Source organism: Xyrauchen texanus, chromosome 12 (genome assembly GCF_025860055.1).
Source record: "Xyrauchen texanus isolate HMW12.3.18 chromosome 12, RBS_HiC_50CHRs, whole genome shotgun sequence".
Lineage (NCBI taxonomy): Eukaryota > Metazoa > Chordata > Actinopteri > Cypriniformes > Catostomidae > Xyrauchen > Xyrauchen texanus.
Window position 1 is genome coordinate 27,818,575 of NC_068287.1, and position 23,137 is coordinate 27,841,711.

The 23,137-nt window shown below is 36.1% G+C and overlaps 1 protein-coding gene across 2 annotated transcripts in view; it reads left to right on the forward strand.

Annotated features, from left to right (window-relative positions):
• Positions 1-23,137, forward strand: part of LOC127652546 (potassium voltage-gated channel subfamily H member 6-like) — a 59,941-nt gene that overhangs the window by 21,665 nt on the left and 15,139 nt on the right. For both annotated transcript variants that reach the window (XM_052138728.1, XM_052138729.1), the window contains exons 7-9: positions 18,612-19,037; positions 20,977-21,394; positions 21,778-21,977. In XM_052138728.1, coding sequence (XP_051994688.1) covers positions 18,612-19,037; positions 20,977-21,394; positions 21,778-21,977 — 1,044 coding nt within the window. The remainder of the gene's footprint in view (positions 1-18,611; positions 19,038-20,976; positions 21,395-21,777; positions 21,978-23,137) is intronic.

Genomic DNA, 23,137 nt, shown 5'->3' on the forward strand with positions numbered 1-23,137 from the left:
CTCATATTGTGGTTCCCGTTCAATTACGACATGTGACGTGCAATGCAATTGGTCAGGCGTCATATTTTGCGATCTTTTGCCAATTTCAAGATCATTTTTGCCCAATCATCATTTTTCACACGCCATTCATATGCCCACTGCGGTTCAAATTTAGAACAACATATTTGTGGTTCTTCCTCAATGCTAATTCCAAAGGAACCCCCCGTAAGGGTCAAATTCAATTCACACATTAAATCTCTGGCCATTAGAGGCACCGGACAAGCTGGTGAACACAAAAATGCATGTTTAAATGTCCTCCCCTTCTCCGACTCACACTCTAAGGGCACTGTGAATTTTTCAGAAAACAAATGGCCCGACGCTGAAGTGCTCTCGTGCACTGACCCGGTCAATTTTGGGACACATGGCAAGTCACATGGTCGTATCGTAGAATGGCCAGCCCCAGAATATACCAAAAAATTTACTAATGTCCCCTCAACTAACATTTGACATCTCGGCATTTGTAAAAACCCTGAACTTTTGTACATTCTCAAACGTTCATCCGAAACATTATCACATAAAACTTCATCAGTCACACTCAAAGATTTGCAAGCATTGTCTTCATTGCAGAGAGCAGTATGTAAATCAATGTATGTGTGCGTGTTTTATGTGTGTGTGGTTAAGAAATGTTCACTTCCCTTTTCTGTAGCCAGCAGCTGATTGCCCTGTGCTCGACAGGGCAATCAAAATATTCATTACTTATTTTGAAAATATTCATTACTTATTTTGAATTACACAGATTTAAGAAGGAAATCATGGTTCATTGCTTTGACAAAGTCGGTGAAGAAATGCATTTTTCCGTGCAGACCCAGGTTCTAATCCGCCATTTGTCCCTCTTTTTCCCATCTTGTTTCCTGTCACCACTCTTAATATTTCCTTTAATACTACTTATAATAATAAATAAAAATAAATATAAGGGTTGATTTTCTCGCAGTGATTTGGTTACGATGAATGTTGGGGAGTTGAGAAAAAGGTTTGATCCGGATAAAATTAACCATGATTTTACTATAGTAATATTGTAGTACTCATGATTTTTGGAATTTTTTTAAATGCAATTTACCATAGTGTTACTACAGTAATATGGTTTTAATATAGTAACCATGTAAAACATTTTGGTTACTATGGTTTGACTTCAAAATACCAGGGGGAAACTATGGTACCTGTAGTAAAACCATGGTTAATTTTTGAAAGGGAGGGTTAGGTTTAGGGGTTGATGTAGGGTGTCTGTGGGGCTCTAAATAAACACAATAAACAAACTGCAGTGGTTCATTTTATATCATCAGCAAAATCATCAATATTCTGTACATCGCCCAGTCCTAGCAATATAAAAAAAGTGAAGGGTTGAGCAACTGTCTGACTTGGTCTGACTGGACTAGTTGACATCCCAGAAAAGATTTCACCAGTTCTCAACCGCCTGTGAGAAGGCTAAAGCTTGATGTCAGCATCTGCATCATTCACTATTTTGTAGCGTCTCCACACTAGCAGTTACTGACCTATATACAGAAAGTCCTGTGCCGATGTTGGCTGTGCTTATTAGGGTGTTGTGTGCGCATGCGCGCGCGCGCGTGTGTGTGTGGTGGACAGTGTATATAGGCACACACTGATTCCTGCAGTGTACTGGTGTGTGTTTCTGCATATTTGTGGAGTCGGTTTAGATAATGTACTCCACTATCAGGGCCATCAAAAAAACAATTTGGAAGTTCTTCATATAAGTGTAAGACACGTTAGTCTAGCGGTATGGTTTCCATTAATGTTTAAGGGGACCCGAACATAAATACAGACCAGTATATATATATATATATATATATATATATATATATATATATATATACGCATACATATATATACACATACATATGTGTGTGCGTTTTTATTATAAACTAAGCAAAATTACAACCAAGCCAGTGATGACCATTCATTTTCATTTATGGTTAAGAGCAGCTTTGACATTTTGATAACTTATTTTGTGTTCCATGATTAAAAAGTACAAAGAATTTGGAGCGACATGTTCCGTTTAAAGCAAATTATCTGCAGAAGGTGCGACTCGATTGGACTGACCAAATTTAGACACGTTAAAGGATGATTTCCAGTGTTGGCTAAGTTACTAAAAAAGATAATCAACTTAAAATTACAAACTATTTCCCTAAAACTAAAATCAGATTACTTAATTGAAAAAGTAAATGCATTACTGCATTTGCTGCAATTGTCACAGAAATGCAAACAGATGTACATATGAACATATGAATTAAAATTTGAACTATATTACACATAAACAATTTATTTTTAGAAATAGCTGTAACCCAAGTAATGTTCACTGAAAGTCAGTAACTGTAATCTGATTACAAGAATTTAAAATGCAATTTTACACTACTTTTGTGCCTAAAAGTAATTCGATTACAGTAATGAATTACTCTGTAATCTAGTTACGACAATCACTGATGATTTATGCCACTGTGCTTTAGATGAACATGCTTTTTTGACCTACAATAAATGTGCAACTCATTATCTAAGATACACAATAATTGTTTTTGAAAGTTGCATTCCAAACCCACTTGGCTCAAAAAACAGAGGGTGCACATTTGAATGGACCTAACACGTTTGCTTTGAGAGTGAAGTGGTTAAAGATTGGGTGGGCACTTTCACACAGTTGAAATGATGGAGAGAGTGAAAGACAGAGATTGCATTGGTGACGTCTCTCTCCATGGACACACATGGGAGACTGTGTTGTCCTACCAGTGGAAAAATCAATCCGGCTGACAAATCTACTGCAAGCTTGCACATTCCAATCATAAAACCTGTGTGTGTGTGTGTGTGTGTGTGTGTGTGTGTGTGTGTGTGTGTGTGTGTGTGTAGCGTGTATTTATCACTTTGTGGGGACCAAATGTCCCCATAAGGATAGTAAAACCCGAAATTTTTGACCTTGTGGGGACATTTTGTCAGTCCCCATGAGGAAAACAGCTTATAAATCATACTAAATTATGTTTTTTGAAAATGTAAAAATGCAGAAAGTTTTCTGTGAGGGTTAGGTTTAGGGGTAGGGTTAGGTTTAGGGGATAGAATATAAAGTTTGTACAGTATAAAAACCATTATGTCTATGGAAAGTCCCCATAAAACATGGAAACACAACGTGGTGTGTGTGTGTGTGTGTGTGTGTGTGTGTGTGTGTGTGTGTGTGTGTGTGTGTGTGTGTTTGACATCAGTTTTTTAATGCAGGGTATGACATATTCCCACAGCTGGACTGGGCTATAGACATACATCTTTCCTCCTCCTCTTTTTCCTAATCGTTCCTTTTCCATTCAATGAAAAATAAAATGTTTTGTGGTACAAAATATTTTGTACTGAAATAAGTTCTGTCTACATTGAATAAGTTAGTTTAAGCATGAATTTGAAAGTATCAAGTAAATTCTACATTTGTACTCTATTCAAACAAAATAAAAAAATAATAAGTACATATTATTTATGATATTATATATCATGTATCAATCCTAAAGTAGAAAACCTTGTCATATTTATTTGCTAATTAGAGCAATTAGGTAAATAAAATAAGTAAGTAAATTTTACTTAAGTTTTCAGACCTGGTGTTCACAGCATGCACCAGGCTTGAATAATTAATGAGCTTGTGTGGTGTCACTGTTTGCAAGTTGATTTAAACCTTTTTAATTGTTTATTTTGTTGTTATATTTGGTAAATTGTTGTTTTGTGAGTCTGAAATTGTCTATCCAAAATTACCCGTTCATGACAACAAATCATATCTGTTGCCAGGTGATGTTGTCAAATAGACTACATAGCGTACATTAAGTGTGGAAGATGTCTGTATGTCATGTGATTCATGAGTAAGAATGTTTAAAAAACATTGAAAGCTATACATTTCTAAAAGCAAGGCTTTAATCAGTACTACACTGCTTAAGTAACATGTACAAACAGAGTAAAATTGACTTGAAACAGAGTATTGCAAAAAGATTTTTACTTGAGAATTTCTTATTAAAGCCACCATTGTGTGTAGCATTTACATTAACATATGGTCTATTAAATTTACCTGCAATTTCTGCGTGGAAATTGTTTCCTAGGTTTCTTTTTTTTAAGTAAGTAAACCCAACTTTTTTCAGTGTACTTTTTATCTTACAAAAGACCTCATATGCATGCTCATCTTTTATATATTTAATGCAATATTACGGTAAATTCCATATTTCTAAAGTATATACAGTACTGTGTAAAAGTCTTTGTCACATAAAAAATTGTCTTAAGATGGTTATTTTTATCTTCAGATTTAGTGTGTCAATAGGAAATATAAATTTTAGACTCCCAAACATTACTTTTGCAAATAGAATAGAATAGAATAGAATAGAAGAACAGGGAGCCCTGCAGCAGATGTCATGATCCCCACAAAACCCCTCCCACTGAACATCATGTCAGTCTGGGATAACATAAAGAGGCAGACGCAATTGAGACAGCCTAAATAGATAGAAGAACTGTGGTGAGTTCTCCAAGAAGCTTGGAACATCTCGTCTGCCAACAACCAAGAAAAACTGTGTCTTGGTGTACCTAGGTGCATTGGGGCTGTTTTGAAGGCAAAGTCACACCAAATATTGATTTAGCTTTTTTTTTTTTGGTTTACTAGACTTCAAATGTAGTATGGGTTCAGGTTTCTTATATCGCTGTTTCCTGATATACTTCACAGTTATAAAATGTACAAACTATTACTTAACAGAAATTAATTTAGAAACACATGATGTGTTTTGATCCATGATCAATGGAAACATGTAAATTTGTCACAATGTAACCATCACCAATGTTCAAGCCAAATCTACACCCTTGCATGGGGGGTATAATTATTGTTTTTGTAGGGTATTTGGAAGAGTAATGAGAGACTGCGAGTCCTAGTAAAGGTTAAAGAAATGCTGGTAATATTAAACTTTTTTGGTTTGTAAAGGGGAAAGGTGGGGTGTGAAGAAGAGCCCTGGAATAATTACATATATTTGAAGGGAAATTGATCTGTAGCTGAGGCAATTGAGAACAACGGAACATATATTTACCAAAATTAAGAAATTGTAATATTTTATTTATTCAGCTTAGGTTCAGTAAGTTTTCAGTTTAACTTGTTGTTGGAAAGTATTAAGTGCATTTAAGTGTGTGTGTATGTGTGTGTGTGTGTGTGTGTGTGTGTGTGGTTTGCTCTCTGGTGGTGACCTTGGCCTCTAGGGCTAATGGAAGTAGAGGGCAGTGACAGCAGAGGCCACAGAGAAAACGCCTGTCTATTTCGCTACCCACACACATCTGAGTTTGCATACTAAATGCACTCTCTTTCTCTGGAACTTCCTTTTTCTTTCTCTCTCACTCGCTGTCTTGTTTTCTCACACTCATGTTTATGTACTCTTCCCTAAAATATACATTCATACTTTGTTAAAATGTAATTGTTATTATTAAACTGAAAATGTAAGAAATTAGTGTGAAGCTAGTTGATGACCAGAGGGAAATTTGCTTTAATTTTATGGTAATAATGGTAGTGTTTTGAAGGCTGTTTGTTGTCTTTTAGAGGCGTTTCATCCTGTGATAGAACTATAACAGGCAATTCCTGGCTTGATAATTGGACTTCGATTCGACACTGAGCAAGAAGGGAAATGATCGCCTGCATTGATCTTTGTTACTATTGATTTGTCTACATAACATGACGTACCTAGTTATGTGACAGGCTGTACTGTATTCTGTAGTCTGTACTGTAGTCTGAGTGAAGGATATTTTGTAGAGCATTCATCTTTGACTGACATATAAGACTGAATTTGGTAGATACAATGATTTTTTTAAATCCTTATCCAGTAATCATTAAGATCTGGAAAAGTCATGTAAAGGTCATGGAAATTCATTGGTCAAAAGGGGTGGGAACTCTTTAGATACCTTATATTGTGTGGTTTGGAAACCTGGTGTGACATTTCTGGTTGAAATGGGTCATAGTTATTTATACATGTGTGTATATAGCTGCTTTTTTGCTGCTTTCATTTCAATTCAGTGTATTTAGTTGTGTTTCTTTTATTTACAAAATCTGTCTATGCAACTCCACAAAATGCAATGCAGTATGTAAACATAAAGAATAATTAGAGTAAATAAACTAATGTGATATACTGTAGGCATACCACAGTGCAACTGCAAAACAAGGGCAAAAAATATTGACATTGTGCTTCACAGAATTTAAGTGGAATGTATACCGTATAAAGTGTAGTTTGCATTAAAAGTGTGCAATATGTGCACATTATCTACTTTACTGAATTCTAAATTCTACATTGAAGTTTTGTTCCTTTTGTTTAATTATATTTCATACTTTCAAAAATTTTATCCCAGCCTAATATACAGAGACAACTATAAGTAAGCCATTCATAGATTCATTTTCTTGAAAACTGTAAACACTGTGACTCTGTGGCACTATGAAAATTCCTGTGGTTGTTTTGAGTGACCTGCTTAGACCCACCACTACAACGTTGCTCAACCCATGGCGTGATTTGGGTGATCTGACTGTTTGAACAACGGCAAAAGTTTTGAAAAAATTATTTAGTTTTGCAGTTGCGTTCGGTGTCGCAGAAATTACATACTTCAGCTTTTATATTCAAAATAAATTAAATACGAGAGAAAACATATTTTATTGATTTGAATTATTATTATTATTATTTTTTTTTTTTATTTCCTCCCCTTTTCTCCCCAATTTGGAATGCCCAATTCCCAATGCACTCTAAGTCCTCATGGTGGCATAGTGACTCACCTCAATCCGGGTGCCGGAGGATGAATCTCGCGCCCTGGATTCGAATTTGTGACTCCAGGGGTAGTAGTCAGTGTCTTTACTCTCTGAGCTACCCAAGCCGCTATTGATTTGATTATTTCATTTTTTACATTTTCTTTGTAAATATTTGCAATTTTCGATAGATTACTTTAAACATTGTTCTTTACATATTCTCAATATTATCTGAAAACATTTCTTCAGTGCTTGGAAATAAAAATATCAAGATTTCAGTGTAGTATTTGTAATTCAGTGAGGTAGTTTAGTTTCTTCGTGATGTCCCGACACAAAGCATTACAGTCTGAAGCAGAAGAGGAAGACGTTTAATGAGTCAGAAGCAGACAGTATAACATCCCAAAATATATCCGTCAGTAGATTTAGGGTTGTACAAAGTTGTCAGACTTTGAAAGGCTACAATTACAACTAGATAGGTACATTTTTTTTCAGGAAATGTGAGTGGTGCTTGCTGTGGCAAAACTCGTCAAATAACATTTTATAACTTGTTGCTAAGCACTAAAATAATGGTATTAAAATGTTGTTCGCATGTGTTTTTCATGATGGTAGCATGTAGTTGTTAAATTTAAGTTAGCATGATGCTATCACGTTTTTAGCATGTTTTAGCACTTCGCTAGGCGATGCTATCATGATGCTATCACGTTTTTAACATGTTTTAACACTTCCCTAGGTGATGCTAAAATGTGTTAGCATGATGCTAGCACGTTTTTAGCATGTTTTAACACTTCGCTAGGTGATGCTAGCATGTGTTAGCATGATGCTATCATGTTTGTAGCATGTTTTAGCACTTCGCTAGGCAATGCTAACATGTGTTAGCATGATAGCACGTTTTTAGCATGTTTTAGCACTTCGCTAGGTGATGCTAACATGTGTTAGCATGATGCTAGCACGTTTTTAGCATGTTTTAGCACTTCGCTAGGTGATGCGAACATGTGTTAACATGATGCTATCACTTTTTTAGCATCTTTTAGCACTTCACTAGGCAATGCTAGCATGTGTTAAATGATGCTAACAAGTTTTTAGCATGTTTTAGCACATCGCTAGGTGATGCTAACATGTGTTAACATGAAGCTAGCATGTTATTAGCATGTTAGAACACTTTGCAAGGTGATGCTAGCATGTGTTAGCATGATGCTAGCACGTTTTTAGCATATTAGAGCGCTCGCTATGCGACGCTAGCATGTGTTATGATGCTAGCACATTTTTAGCATGATTTGGCACTTCACTAGGCTATGCTAGCAAGTGTTAGCATGATGCTAGCACGTTTTTAGCATGTTTTAGGGTGTGGCTATGAAGATTTTAGGTCATTACTTATTGGCTGCTTGATAATATAAATCCTCTGAGGGAGAGAGAGAGGGAGAGACGCAGGGCTGTCAGGCCCTTTTTGTCTGTGTGTGTGAAAAGGTCAGTTGGGATTTAAATTTCTGAACATTCCGCAATGTTAAGTCAATGGGACTTTTTTGGCCGCTTTTTCATCCGCTGTGCGAACATCGTACCCCCGATCGCTTAGAAAAGTCATAGCACACGTGTCCTCAATAGGCCGTTCGATTTGACACCTCATTCGTGGGTCTACGCCAAACGGTGCGGGACGAGTTAGGTGCCGAAGTTTTGTACGGAGATAGAATAATAAGTATGTGAGATTACAATAGTGTTGCTTTGCAAGCACCACTAATGAATCAATGATTTAATTTGGTAATGCTTTTGTGGTGCTTTGAGTTCAGTTTAAGGTGCATTAGAAAAAACTATCATACAGTCTCAATAATACATTGTCACTGTCTTGCGTGTTTATGTGTACACAAACGCAACCTGTCTGTTTGTGAGAGGTGCATCCTTTGCAATGCATATATTACATCCATTTTTGCACAAAGGCTAATCATTATGCAAATCGGATGGCCTTTGTCCATTCCACACCTTTGTCGGTTTGTTTGCGTATGCGTATGAGGAAAAAGAGGGCGAGAGACAGAAAGGGAGGTGTTGTCCAGTGTCAGTGCGCTGTGGTTCCCTGTCTCAGCATAGCTCAGAGAATGCCACCATGAGCTTGAAAGAGAAACTTAAGCCGGTAAGTACAAATTCTTGCCTTGCCCTTTATTTATCTCCTCCGTATCCACTCACTCTTTTCACAACTTTGCTGCTTTGTGTTTCTCTCTCACTGTCTCTGATTTTACCCCTTCCCACACCTGGTTGAAAAAGAAATAGGTCAGGACATTGATGGATTTGAATGGCAGCTGATGCCACACACATAGATCATTGTAAATGGTGTTGTTTTGGTGTCAGTCTCTATTGTGACTTATGAGACATGCTGACTTGAACAACTGATAATTCTTTTGTGATGTACTTTTAGTCTGTTGACACATCCCTTTTGTTTTGGTTTCTGTTTGTTTTTCCTTTTTAATTTTTTGTTTTGTCTTGATGCCATTGACTGTGTTTTTCTTTGCTTATTGTTGTAGCTTATGGAAACACCCCTTTATTTGGCATTTGTTTGTTTTTTCTTTATTTTTCTTTTTGCTATTCACCATTTATTTATTTGTTATAGTAGCAAGAATGCATTCTTTTATGTTGCTTTTGTTTAGTTTTTTCTTTGTTTTTTTTTATTGCAATTCACCATTTTTGTTTGTTTATTCGTTTGTTTGTTTTAGTAGCATGTGGCACATCCCATTTATATTGCTTTAAGTTATTTTTTCTTTATTTTTTTCTTATGGCCGTTCACTTGTTTTTGTTTTGTTTGTTTTAAAGCATGTGAACACCAATTATTTTGCATTTATTACCGCCATTCATCATGTTTTATTTTGCATGTTTAAGCGTAGTGAAGCGTGTTAAAAGCTGCTTTGTCATAGCATGGAGGAAAGTATTTTTTTAAATGCTAATAACACACAGGACTGTGGAACACATGTAATAGAAATCTTACAATGGCCTTAGTTGCACGAGATAAAGTTGCTCCTAAAATTTTTGCTCTGTACATATTTGACATTTGTGTATCTTTGTGTGTGTGTGTGTGTGTGTGTGTGTGTGTGTGTCACTGAGTTTGTGGCTGTGGTCAGCGTGCAGAGGGTGAGAATGGATTTGCCTAGTTCCATCATAATGAAACAGAGTGTTAGATTATATCAATAAGCACAGATATCTCGCTCCAGTGAATTCGTGTGTGTACATGTGAGTGCCTTCTATGTGTGGTCATTAGGGGCTCCCCAGCACATGGATTTGAATGTGCACTCTCACAGTGTGTTTGTGTGTATTCATAGATGTGCCGACTGATAAAAGAGAACTGTGGAAAAGGTGGGACTCCACTTGATGAGGACATTTTGATACAGTCACATACATATATATGTAATTTCTGCTTGAATTTGATGATTCATGTCCAGTTCTTACATTGTATTAAAATTGAGCATATTGTATGTTGATTTAGGGTTTCAAAGTTTTTTAAATTAATTTTTATATTAAGGATAGGAATATGTGTATTTTTGTAAATGCATTGTGGCCCCTTTTACCACTCACTGAATATTGGTGCTGTAATCTGTATCACTTTTGTACAGAATGAGCTGTTTGTATCTTCTTTTCAGGGCCACTGCATTCTTATGACTATGCCACATAAAATTGAGCAATAATACTGCGTGCGTGCGTGTGTGTGTGTGTGTGTGTGTGTGTGTGTGTGTGTCATATCAGGTAAGACTCCCAAAACAGATCTGAGACATTCTTTACACCTAATGGTGGAGAGACGTTTTATAGGAAGTGTGAAAAATCAATGCTAAAATTGTATCTCCTAGCTTATTGTGCCAAGAAAACTGTAAGTTAGCCATTTGTAGGTTTGATATCCTCTGAAAGTATAGAAACGCTGGTTTTGTGGCACTTTTATCATTTGCTCTGTTAATTTAAGCCAAGGGGCTATATCCCTTAGAATTCCTATTAATTTTAATGGCAGTTATTATGCCTATACATGACCTGGGACCAGTTGGACCTGTTTGTCCTATTGAGACTATGGGGGGGCTTATGTAAGATGTGATCCATATTTGGGAAACCTATCATATTTTTTGTAAAATTGTTTGGTGCTGACAAACCATACAACACAACAAACAATTAAATATAGGCTAGTTCTGCTATATTATTAGTACTTATCCGCACCAGATACATCCTCTTTCCCTGCTGAAAAGAAGTTTTCTGCATATTGCAGCGTTGTTTTGCGCCCCCCATCCAGCCTGTCTTGGCCCATTCAGCTCCGTTTCACGGCCGGCCAACCAGGAAAGGTCCTGGTTCTCCCGATGGCCAGTCTGCCCCTGCTACAGACTGCTCTAATTGTCAAGAATTCGAGGCATTCTGCTGGGCAAATTCCTGACATTCCGTCTCAGTCTAGAGATCTGTCTGTGTCTCCATCTGTGGAAATTTCTAAAGAATACTAACCGGAAAAAAATATAAAATAAATAAAGGTCTCACTGTTACACTCTAATACTTGTTTTAACAGTAATTTAAAACATTGTGCAGTATTGATGTATTGTAAAAAGTTAGTTTCAGTTATTAAATAGCATTTGTTACAGTTGTATTAGATGTATCATTATTTATCTTTTTGGTGTAAACACCTTATGTGAGAGTGTGAGACCTGAAGTGCAGCAATCTGTAAATCTATGTTATTTGTAAGAGCTAGAGCATAACTTGAAATTCTTTCCAGGTTTATACAGTGCATTGTGTTAGACATGCAAATCAAAGTGACAAGATATTTGTTAATAGTTTGTGTTGTTTTGTTCAGTGCAAATGTTTATGAAAAGGTTTCTCATTTGTAGATCAGGTGATGCCATTGAAAACGATTTACTATGGGCTTCTTTGCATGTGGTATAAAATGGGCACTTGACACAAAAAAACAGATTGAGAAATTGAGGTAGAGAAAGTAAGAGAGAGAATGAGGAAGATATAGGGCTCTATATTTGTGAGTGCGCAAGGCGCTATGACCGTCCACAACATCTTATCCAATTTTCATGAGAGTGCTACTTCTAAGCACAATTTTCTTGCCAGCACAAATGGGTGTGGGTGGGAGTGTTTGCGCTACTGTGGGTGTAGGAGTGTATATTGAGGGTGTATTGTGTGTAAATGATGTGGCACAAAGCGCAGTTTTCTCTAAGAATTTGGTCGTTGCGCTAAGACATTTCAAAACCAAATTCAGTTCCTACGTTTGCAGATTGGAGATTTCACCAGCAGGTAGTAATAAAGTTAATGTCCAAATTCTGAAAAGACAGAACATCAAATAATGTCCTTGACGATCACTGTTGAAGCCGTTTCTTGAATCAAAAATATTAGATTTGTGTTGCATTTTCTAGAGGTCATGGTTTATTTTTTCTATTATTATTATTATTATTATTATTATTATTATGATGATGTTTAAGTCACTGCAAAAGGGGACTGTGGACCGATTGGTAAAAGTGAAGTACGTTCTGATACAATCACTGTTAATACTAGCCATGATTTGTGTGTCAGTAGATGAAAATGATTAATAATACTTCACAACTACATTCTCTGTAATTTAACGGAGCCTACATCCATATACTGGACCACATGTTCCATGAGTATAGAATTTAACAAGTATGCACAAAATAATGTAAATCCATATTTTTCTTCTTCTAATTCATTGCATACAGTCTATTTACACTACAACTTCTTATGAATGTACTGTCTTTGTTTATATCGCTGGTGCTTGACAGGGGATGGACTGTATAATAGGACAGAGAAGAACCTCCATTGACCCGATTAGCGCCTTGCACGTGCGATTTCGCCAAACCCACTTGCGCCTACACTTAGCGCCCGCTTGCACGAAAATACAATGGGCCATGCCCATTGACTTTGCAATTGTGAGTCAAGGCATTGCGCTGCACTTAGTGCTTGTGTGCTTAAAATAGGGCCAATAGAGTAAAAGATGCCTTGTTTTACTATAGCTACTGTTGTAATTAAGGTGCCTCCACTTTATATTATGTGTCTTTAACTACATTGTACTAACATTAAAATTCATAGAATACAATGTTGTATAGTGCAATTACATGTTATTCTGCAAAATTCTCACAAGATTCACATTTGCTGCTACTGACGTTGCGGTACGGGTAGAGTTAGGCCTGTTTTACATCGCACGACGAAGCAACGCGTGAGCCGAACCGAAGCAGTGCGTCACGACAATTGCGCTACAAACAACACGTGTGATTTTACACCAGCAGCATTTCTGCTGCATAAACTGCTACGCTCTATACACAAAATAAAGTTATAATTTTTATCAGGAATGAGCTATTGATAAGCGTTACTAGATTGATCGTCGTGCAATCTTATTTACATGATGCTGGTGTTATCTAATGCAGTCTTGTTTAGATTTATTTAATGTAGTGACAGCCAACACAATAAGCCCTGCTCATTTTTAAACATCATTATTGAGTGGAAGGGGAGGACGATGAGCCTGAATGTTGTTTTTCACAAAAGAAGATGATTTTAACACTTAATAATATAGTCAGAAAAAAGTAATTATGCACAACCACTGAATAGCAATATCTCTTTGTTCAAACACTAGCCAAAACGTTTAAATGTTGAATATTTTCTTCACAAAAAGGATGCACTTGCAATATGTTAACTCACCATCTTCACCAACAGCCAGGTACAACATCCCATGTTTTGTCCTTTGTTAATTAATCCTTAGTTGAGGGCAATCGAGCACTTTAATACAAGTGTCTTTCAATGTAAGACTGAGGTAAGTTCTGATTTTACACACTAGACTATGAATAAATATATGTATACTTATTCTGTGCAATATCTACTTTTTCTTATCAACACCTCTTCATGATATCCATCAACATTGCAGTGTCACTTTAATTCAGCGTGTGCTGTGCTGTAAAATAGACTCGACACCGATACTCAGTGCAGCTCACATGCTGCTTCTGCCACGCTCTGATGCGCTGCTTCTGCTTCTGTTTCCGATGTAAATACACTCATTTTAACATGGATGGCAAAAAATAAATCTGTTGTCCTGGTTCAGCGTGTGGTTTAAAACAGGCGTTAGGGCAAGGGTTAGTGTTAGGGGTTAGGGGTAAGGTTAACAGTGTAACTACAGAAGTTATTAAATGCAGGTACTTTAAATGTGAGTAAAATGCAACAACACATACTGTATGGACATAATAAGTACATAGTTAAAGACACAGTTAAAGTGGGTTCATTAAGGTGTTTTCACGTAAATGGTACACTGTAAAAGAAATCCTGTTGTTTTAAAAAAAACAAAAAAAAAACTGGCAGCTGTGGTTGCAAGAATAATTATGTAAAAAATTACCGCAAAAATGTAAACAACTTTACAGAGCAACCTATACATTTTACAGTTTAAAACTGTTGCAATTTACAATGGCACTGTAAAAAAAATTAAAAAACAGTTAAATTTATAGTAAAGAAAACATCATAAACTTGATATTAATCTTCTGAAACTGTAAAACTCTGCTTTTTACTTTATATGGTATTGTTAATCACTGTACAATTTACAGAAGAGTACATGATGACATGAAGTTCACCAATATTGGCTCTTCCAGGAACAATGACTGATAAACATGTAGAGACAGTGCTCAGTGTCACTCACACACACACACACTAAACACCTTCAGGGTAACACAAGTGAAATTTAAACAATGCAATAAACATTAACTAAACTACATTAAATATAAAACAGAACACCCCAATGTATGTAACTGATATTAAAAATAAGATAAAAATATGATGGGTCACGCAGGGAATTGTGGGAACACTCGATTATTGTTTTGTATGTAATTCTAACAATAATTTACTGTAAAAATTAAATGTACTCTCTCTTTTACAACATTTTAGTATAAAAACTACTGTATTGTTTTTTAAAATATTTTGAAAATAAATTTACTGTATATTTTATAGTTAAAACTCATTAATTAAAGTTTTTTTGCTGTAGCATTTTTAAAATTTGTACAGTTAAAATTACAGACATTTTTTACAGTTTATAGATCTGTACTAAATAAAAAAGTGAGTGAGCTAATTATTTTATTTATATGCAAATAAAATAGAATTAATTATATAAAAAATATTATTTCATACTAAATGCCATTGTTTTAATACCGTAGTTAATTTGTACTGTAGATACTGTGCAAGAACAATGGTTTTTCGTAGTGAAAGGAAACATTGAATAAATTAGCTTACTATCTCATAATTTTCTTTTTTTTTTCAGGTGTTAGTTACTGGGTTAACAAAATAGAACACTGTCAACTGTTTTGTCTGACGCTGTACACTGAAAAAGTGGTAACCTAAAAAAATATGCTTCATGTGCTAACATTAAGTCAGAAATATTGAAACAGGAATACATTAGGTTACACCAACAAAACTCCTTTAAAGGGTTGCATCAAGTAGAAATTGCATTTAACTATTTTACTTTGTCCACTAATCTTTCTGAGAGACATGTGTTCTATTGGTCTTTTAGCCTTTTTAGGCCTCAATTGGTTTGACCTAATGAAAATGTTCCAAACCCTCCCTCACCACACCCTTCCCTGTCGATTTTTGTTCTTCAAAGTGCCGCATTAAGGCAGTGAAGCCTATTTTGTTCAGCAATTCAGCATTTGTTCCCTGGGATTCAAAAAGCTAGCATCATTTATCTAGTACTGCCTTATTTGTTTGTTTATTCCTTTTTTCTTTCTTGCTCGTTCGTTCGCGCTTGCTTGCTTTCTTTCTGGTAGAGCTGCGGTGTTTGGTGTAAAGGTTAGTTCATGTATGTCTTGGGTGAGGAGGTTTCTGTTTAGAGGTAGAAATGGGGGATTTTTGGGGCTTTCTGAAGACACACTTTTGCTGTGGATGTTGGGGGCAACAGCATGACGCCTTAGAGAATCTGGACATGGAGGCTCTCATCGTCATTCCGGTCAGTACAGACTAAAAACACTCACACAGTCTGAGCCCACAGACTGGACACTGCAGTTTATGAAGGATGCACATAAATTCAGAAATTCTATACTGAGTTTCCCACTTCATGGCTTGTGATATGCCAACATAATTAAACATTTATTATAATAGGTTTTGAACAGCTTGAATGGTTGGTAAGTGGTGACAGGTAAATTATATTTAAACCTCTTATTCAAAACCATTGGTCTATTTAAACAAATGTAATTCATTGCAAAAGAACATTCAGCTTAATAGCGCTGTTACATTTAAAAGATTTGAAAATAAGCACAAGATATGCCTTATCACATCGCTCGAATTCCTTGAAAATGAAACTGCAGAAGGATGCGTTTTCTTGATGTTACAAAATTATTTTGAAGGAAAAGGGAAAGTAATGCAATATGTATAGTAGTTTATAAGGGAAAACAAAAAACTTTATATACAGTACTAGGTTTTGAGATTTTGCTATCAATATTTGAAAGTGAATTCCATGGTAACAAGTAACTATAATTGTCATTTAATGGATTTACTGTTTTGTTCACAAAATATTTTTTTTCTAACAAAAATCTTTTTAATTGACCAACCTTTCCACATTATTGATGTTCACCAATCAACATTTAGTTTCCATAGCAACCAGTGGTTGCCATGGTCCTCTGTGCCAGCAGTAATCAGTGGTTGCTAATGGTGTAATAAAGAAGTGATATTCTGCAACATTGCATGTAGGCCACTGCTTTATGGCTTCTTTAGAAAACTTTATTTACTAAGCAATATCACATGAGCAAGAGTGAGGTTGCACTGAATATCAGTACAGATGTGATTCAGCTGTAATCACAAGGCTTCTATCACAACAGTCCAGAAAACAAGAAGTTAAGAGAGTTTCTTAGTGTTGTTTTCTCCCTCTAGCTTACAAACAGTCATTGATTGATCAGCATCACAGATAGAGATGTTCTGTTGTACTTGTACACAGCTGTCATCTGATGAGTTGATTCAGAAGGTTGTGTTTATCATCAACTAGTGCTGTCAGTTGATACATTTTTTTATAATGGATCTGCTATTAATCGCATTTTTTTTTGTAGCTAATTGCGATTTAATTGTAGGTTTTGAAAGTGCTACAATTTGACACAATATGTACTTTATTTCCTGTCCGAATGCATTTATTTCAATTTTGGAAAGCAAACAAACAATATGTAACAATTTAATGCTTTATTAACCTTTTCCAAACCTTCGACAGTATAATGATAGAAATGCACTAAAATAGTGACAATTCAAGTAAAATTAAATGTTTCCCAAAGTCTAACTTGGAGTTTGTCTAATTGTAAGAACTAGTCCCAACATAGGTTGCACTTTCATTGCAATGAGCATTAAATCTCTCATCCTCCACAATATTAATCTGCCAGCAGACTGCGGCTATCTGCTTTGTTGCAGCAGTTGTAAAGCCATGTTCATGATTTGCATCAGTGCATCAACGACAGCGTCAAGTGCCGCTTTGAACTCCACATGAAAAGTGCATGTAGACAAAAACATCTCATTCTGCATTTTAGTGATAGTTAAGACTTGACGTGCTTCTGTGATAATTAAAATGTGCCTTACATGGGCTGAAAAATACTTGATTTCTATCACAAGTCCCATCTCGGCTTGTTTTGTATGGCAAATAGCCTTAAGAGCTCCCTTTTCCATAATTTTATCACTGACATGGAGGCGCTGTTGTGTGTGTAATCAGTGTAATATGCTGTATATAGTGTTTCTGCTGGTTTATGCTGTATTAAAGATAAATGTAATTATTGCGATTAAGAATAATAAATGCACAATGTCAGGGAAGCTGAATAATGTTTGTGCTGGAAATTGATTGAATATTTACAGCTGAAGAGCATAATTTTTCTGTGAAATACTTTCTCTTATCACAGCTTAGTAATATGTAATAACAACTGTAAGTAGGTTACAGCTTGATTTCCCAGAAAAATGTAAAAACTGTGGCTGTAAAAACTATCTGCTTGACCAATGGCAGACAGTGCACGATTGTTCAGCAAACCTCTTGCTAATATTAGTGACAGAAATGACACACTTTGGCTCTAAATAATAAAATGAGGAAAAACATTTTGTCTGTTATGCAGCGAAAAAATAAAAAATTTTGTCTTAGTTGTGTCTTTCTACAAAGCGAGACCATTTCAAGAAGTGTGGTTGTTTAGCCTTATACTCAACTCAGAAACAGACCCCTTGTGATGAATGTCTTCAGGCTGTGCCCTTTAAAATTTGATTTGGTCTGTAGGACAAGGCTGCTGCCCTTTCTGTTGAATAATGAATGATACGTTAAGAGGAAAATGTTTGTTGAATACTATAGATTTCTTAACACAGCGTCTAAAGATCATGCTCAGAGGTTCAAGTGCATACATCAATACATTAGAAAGCATTGAGTGATTTGATGTTAAATCCTTTATACACAAGGTCAGATTTTCTTGATTCTACATTCAGCATGATTCATGCTGGTTAAACATGGATCATCAGATTTTGCACAAACCATGCCAGCTAGATTTGTAAACAAATTTGTAATGGAAAAAGTATTTATTTATTTTTTAATATATCACACTAATATATTAGGTTACATAATATTAAAGTAATATATTAAATTAAATTTTCTAAAATATTAAACAATGCAAATAAGAAGCATTTTTGACGTTGAACCCCACTGTATGTTTAAAACATTGTAACTTAAATTCCTTAAAATAAATTATCTTCTTGGTATTTTTGAAGTTATTATTCTATTTATACAGGACTGATATCACCTCATATATTTTGGAAAACAAAGTTAATTTAAAGCCTGCATTCCACCAACACCTGTTGCTTTTCAATAAAAAAAAATACCCTCTGACCACTGATCCTATGGTTCTGCCTCTCTTTCTCATTCTCTTCCCAGGTGCTGTCACTCGGGGCAGATGTGCTTCCCGAATACAAGCTCCAAGCTCCACGCATCCACAAGTGGACCATCCTTCATTACAGCCCCTTCAAGGCAGTATGGGACTGGATCATCCTACTCCTGGTGCTCTACACGGCCGTCTTCACTCCCTACACGGCTGCCTTCCTCCTCAACGAGCAGGAGGACGAGAGGAGGCGCACCTGCGGCTACACCTGCAACCCCCTCAATGTTTTGGACCTGATGGTGGATATCATGTTCATTATTGACATCCTAATCAATTTCAGGACCACGTATGTCAATCACAACGACGAGGTGGTGAGCAATCCAGCTCGTATTGCTCAGCACTACTTTAAAGGCTGGTTCCTCATAGACATTGTGGCTGCCATTCCTTTTGACCTGCTCATTTTCAGATCAGGTTCAGATGAGGTGAGAAAGGCTGAGATGTGGTAACCAGACTGAATATTAAAGGTGCTGTTAGCTATTATTTTTTTATAGAAAAAAAATGTTCTTTATCCCTGAAAGATATCACTGCAATAAGTGTCCTGTCATATCTCACCGTCTCTGAGACAGTACTAGAATGCATAGACAGCAAACAAAAATGCGGCCGTTGACACATTCTTTGATCAGCCTGTCAGAAGGCTTTGATGTGCTTTCTGCCTGTCAATCATTTTGCACATTCTCAAAGTGTAGTAGATGAAGCAGAACATTCAGGTTTAATGTCATATTGAGGGGTGTGTCTAATTCAACGACTCAGTCTCGTGAATGTTCCAGAATGGCTAAAATCGCTTGTAGCACCTTTAATCAGTAATATTTGAACTGCACAGCTCAATATCCTGAAGCACAATCTCCTTGTACAATTTGTTAAATTGGGCACATGTTCTAAATTTAGTACTAGTCAGACAAGTAAATGTATCAACTAGCATACTGATTGCAGTGTGGTAATGTTGATTATGTTCGTTATTCTGAATCAGGGACTAAAAATTAAATGTTTTTCATTTCTGTTCGTTCTAAACAATAACTATATTTTTTCGTTCTAGTTCTGGTTCCGGTTAGAAATAAATAAAAGAATGGTTAATAATGTTCTTTTTAAAATGACAGTACTCTGTGCTAAGGGTGGGTGATGTACCAGTTGCAGTGTTGCCAGATCTCACAAGAGAACAAGCGACTTGGTCTGGAAAAACAAGCTAAAAATAAGTAAAAATTAGAGAGAATTTTTTTTTTCCCAGCACAGAAATGATAGCAAACATAGCATACAGTAGCCTATAAAAAAATAATGTTTTTTTTTTTTATAAATTTATTCTTAATATTAATTATATATGAAATATACTGTACATCTGCTAAATCTCTCCCACATGCATACACACACTGTGTGGGCATGTTTGGACTAAACACCATCTTATGCAAATTATTATAAGATAATAATCTGCTTCTCAGTCAAAAGCCGACAGCATCAAATCTGTATTAATTCATCATATCTAACAATAATTTGACTTTCACCTCACTATTTTTCTTGCATCTGGATTAATTATGCATGTATACTTAGTAATTATATATAGTTGCCAAAAGGTCTTCAGCATGCCACAGAAGGCTACATCCACAACATGCAATTAGGCAAAGAAATGTGTGATGCTGCAGTTTCCTTCAGGAACAAAGCACATGCTTATTAACTTGTACTAAATAGAATGAAGATTAATTTGTTTATTTTCACTTAAATTTCTTTTTCTGGAAAATGACAATAGTTTTTGAACTTGACAATAATCATGTCTTTTAGTTTTTGGATATTTTGATGCATGAGGTGAAATAAATGAGACTGGTCTTACTCATAACTGTGGTTGTTGGTTAAGGCACATTTAAAAAGAAGTACCATTACTCTTGGCAGGTAATTTTTTTCACTGGCCCCTAAGCTAAGTAATTTGAGGATCTCTCTCTGCACTACAGCATTTATATTTACAAAGCAAAGTCACCCAGACATTCTGCAGGATAACTACAACTATGACCAAATGATCATTCTGCAGGACAAATGCAAATATGACCAAATGATGTTTGGGTGACTTTGCTTTGTAAGTATTAATGCTGTAATATATATATATATATATACACCGATCAGCCACAACATTAAAACCACATGCCTATTATTGTGTAGGTCCCCCTCGTGCCGCCAAAAAAGTGCCAACATGCATCTCAGAATAACATTCTGAGATGATATTCTTCTCACCACAATTGTACAGAGCGCTTATCTGTTTTACCAATATGAGGCAAGTGGTTTTAATGTTGTGGCTGATCGGTGTATATATTTAAAGTGTGATTGTGAAAACATATTTCACCTTTCAATCAGGTCACTCTCCTCTCAAACTCCTTCCTCCAGCCTCAAACCACCACTCTGATTGGCCTTCTGAAGACCGCACGGCTGCTGCGATTAGTGCGAGTGGCGAGGAAACTTGACCGCTACTCTGAGTACGGTGCAGCTGTGCTCTTTCTCCTCATGTGCACCTTTGCACTTATCGCCCACTGGCTGGCATGCATTTGGTACGCCATTGGCAACGTGGAGCGCACCAGCTCTGCCCGCATTGGGGGCATGAAGATCGGCTGGCTGGATAACCTGGCCGACCAGATCGGCAAGCAATACAATGACAGTGATTTCTCCTCTGGCCCCTCCATCAAGGATAAATATGTAACTGCACTGTATTTTACCTTCAGTAGCTTGACCAGTGTGGGATTCGGAAACGTCTCTCCCAACACCAACCCTGAGAAGATTTTCTCCATTTGCGTCATGCTCATTGGCTGTAAGTGCATTGAATTTTTTCTCCATAATAGACCCAAACTAAGGTAATGAACATAGTTGACATGTCATGCGGTGTGACATGCTTTACTCCATATAAGAAACCGCATTTTGCTCATTCTTATGCATCCAGCATTTATGAGTTAATATTAATTGAGAGACTAAATGGAATATTTGTCAATATTCACACCTCAGGACCAGTTACAGGACCTAAGATATAGATTTTCCCATATACATTCATATAAATTTTAACCCAAAATTTTGATATTCATGTAAAGTTTCATGAACAATTTATTGTCAACTATATGGTATACTCACTGTTGATTATTTGTTTGGTTCCTACCACGGTCTTGACTAATAATAGTCTTGGATATTCTTTCTTTCCAGCCCTGATGTATGCCAGTATCTTTGGCAATGTGTCTGCCATAATTCAGAGGTTGTATTCAGGCACAGCTCGCTATCACACTCAGATGCTAAGAGTGAAGGAGTTCATCAGGTTCCATCAGATCCCAGGAGGCCTCAGGCAGCGGCTGGAGGAGTACTTCCAGCATGCCTGGTCCTATACTAATGGCATTGACATGAATGCTGTGAGTAATGCACTCACATGCTGTTCAAAATATGCCTACATTACAATAAGAACCACAAAAATACCTGTATCGATTTAAAGTGTGGATTTCTGTATGAATCCTCCAAAACCATGAATCGATCATCTAAGCGATAGTCAGAAAAACAGTAAATAATCAATGTTGGGGAGTAACATATAATCAGTATTACATAATCAGATAAAAAAATAAATGAATTACATGTAACTAGATTACATTTAAAATGTGTGTAATCTGATTACAGTTATTTTTCTTGGATTACATGATTAATTTTTTTAATTACAAATCAACCAACAACAATAACATGTGTTTACATACAGCACAAAACATTTCACATTGAGGGTGTTATTTTGCACATTCTAACACTGATTATGCTTAATAAACTGACAACATGGATGGTCATGTAACTGCATTAAATGGCTTTCCTTTATCATATATGGCTTAAGAATAAACCGATCAACACAAGTAGATTTTTGCCCATTAACCCAATTTCGCGTCACATTCAAACACCTTTACTGGCGTTCTTACTTAGTTCAATGACGCAAGTATTGTGTGCATGCCTTTTCACGGTTTGACATCAAAAGCAGAAATAGTCCTATTATTTAAAATCTAATGTAAACACAGATTTCTTGCTTTATCTGATTTTTTAAATAAGATGATTTTGGGAGTTATCAGCATATTGGTGTGCATGTAAACAGGCTCACTGTAATATGTAAGGGATAATGTACTGTCAGCCGAGTGTTATCGCACAATAAATCTGACAGGGTGCGAGGGGGCTTGTGTCACCCTGAAGGGGTTTATTTTGCGATGACAACTGGATGACAGTACATTATCCCACTTAATACATGGCTACTAACCAAATAAATAAATACATAGACATAAAATATTGATTTGCACTGAAATTATGTAATTTGCGTCTGAGTTCTGTTGGTGGTTTCTTTTCATGAAAATTAACGTCCATCTGACTTAACCATCTGACGCATTATTCAGCCTATTACAAGACTACTTGCCAGATAAACAAATAAATGGACATGACACTTTGATTTGAGTTGAAAATATTTTATTACCATACTTGAAGAGATCGCACAGTGATCAGGAGAGATGGATCGCAAGGACTTGGATGAGCGGACTGATACGTGGAACTG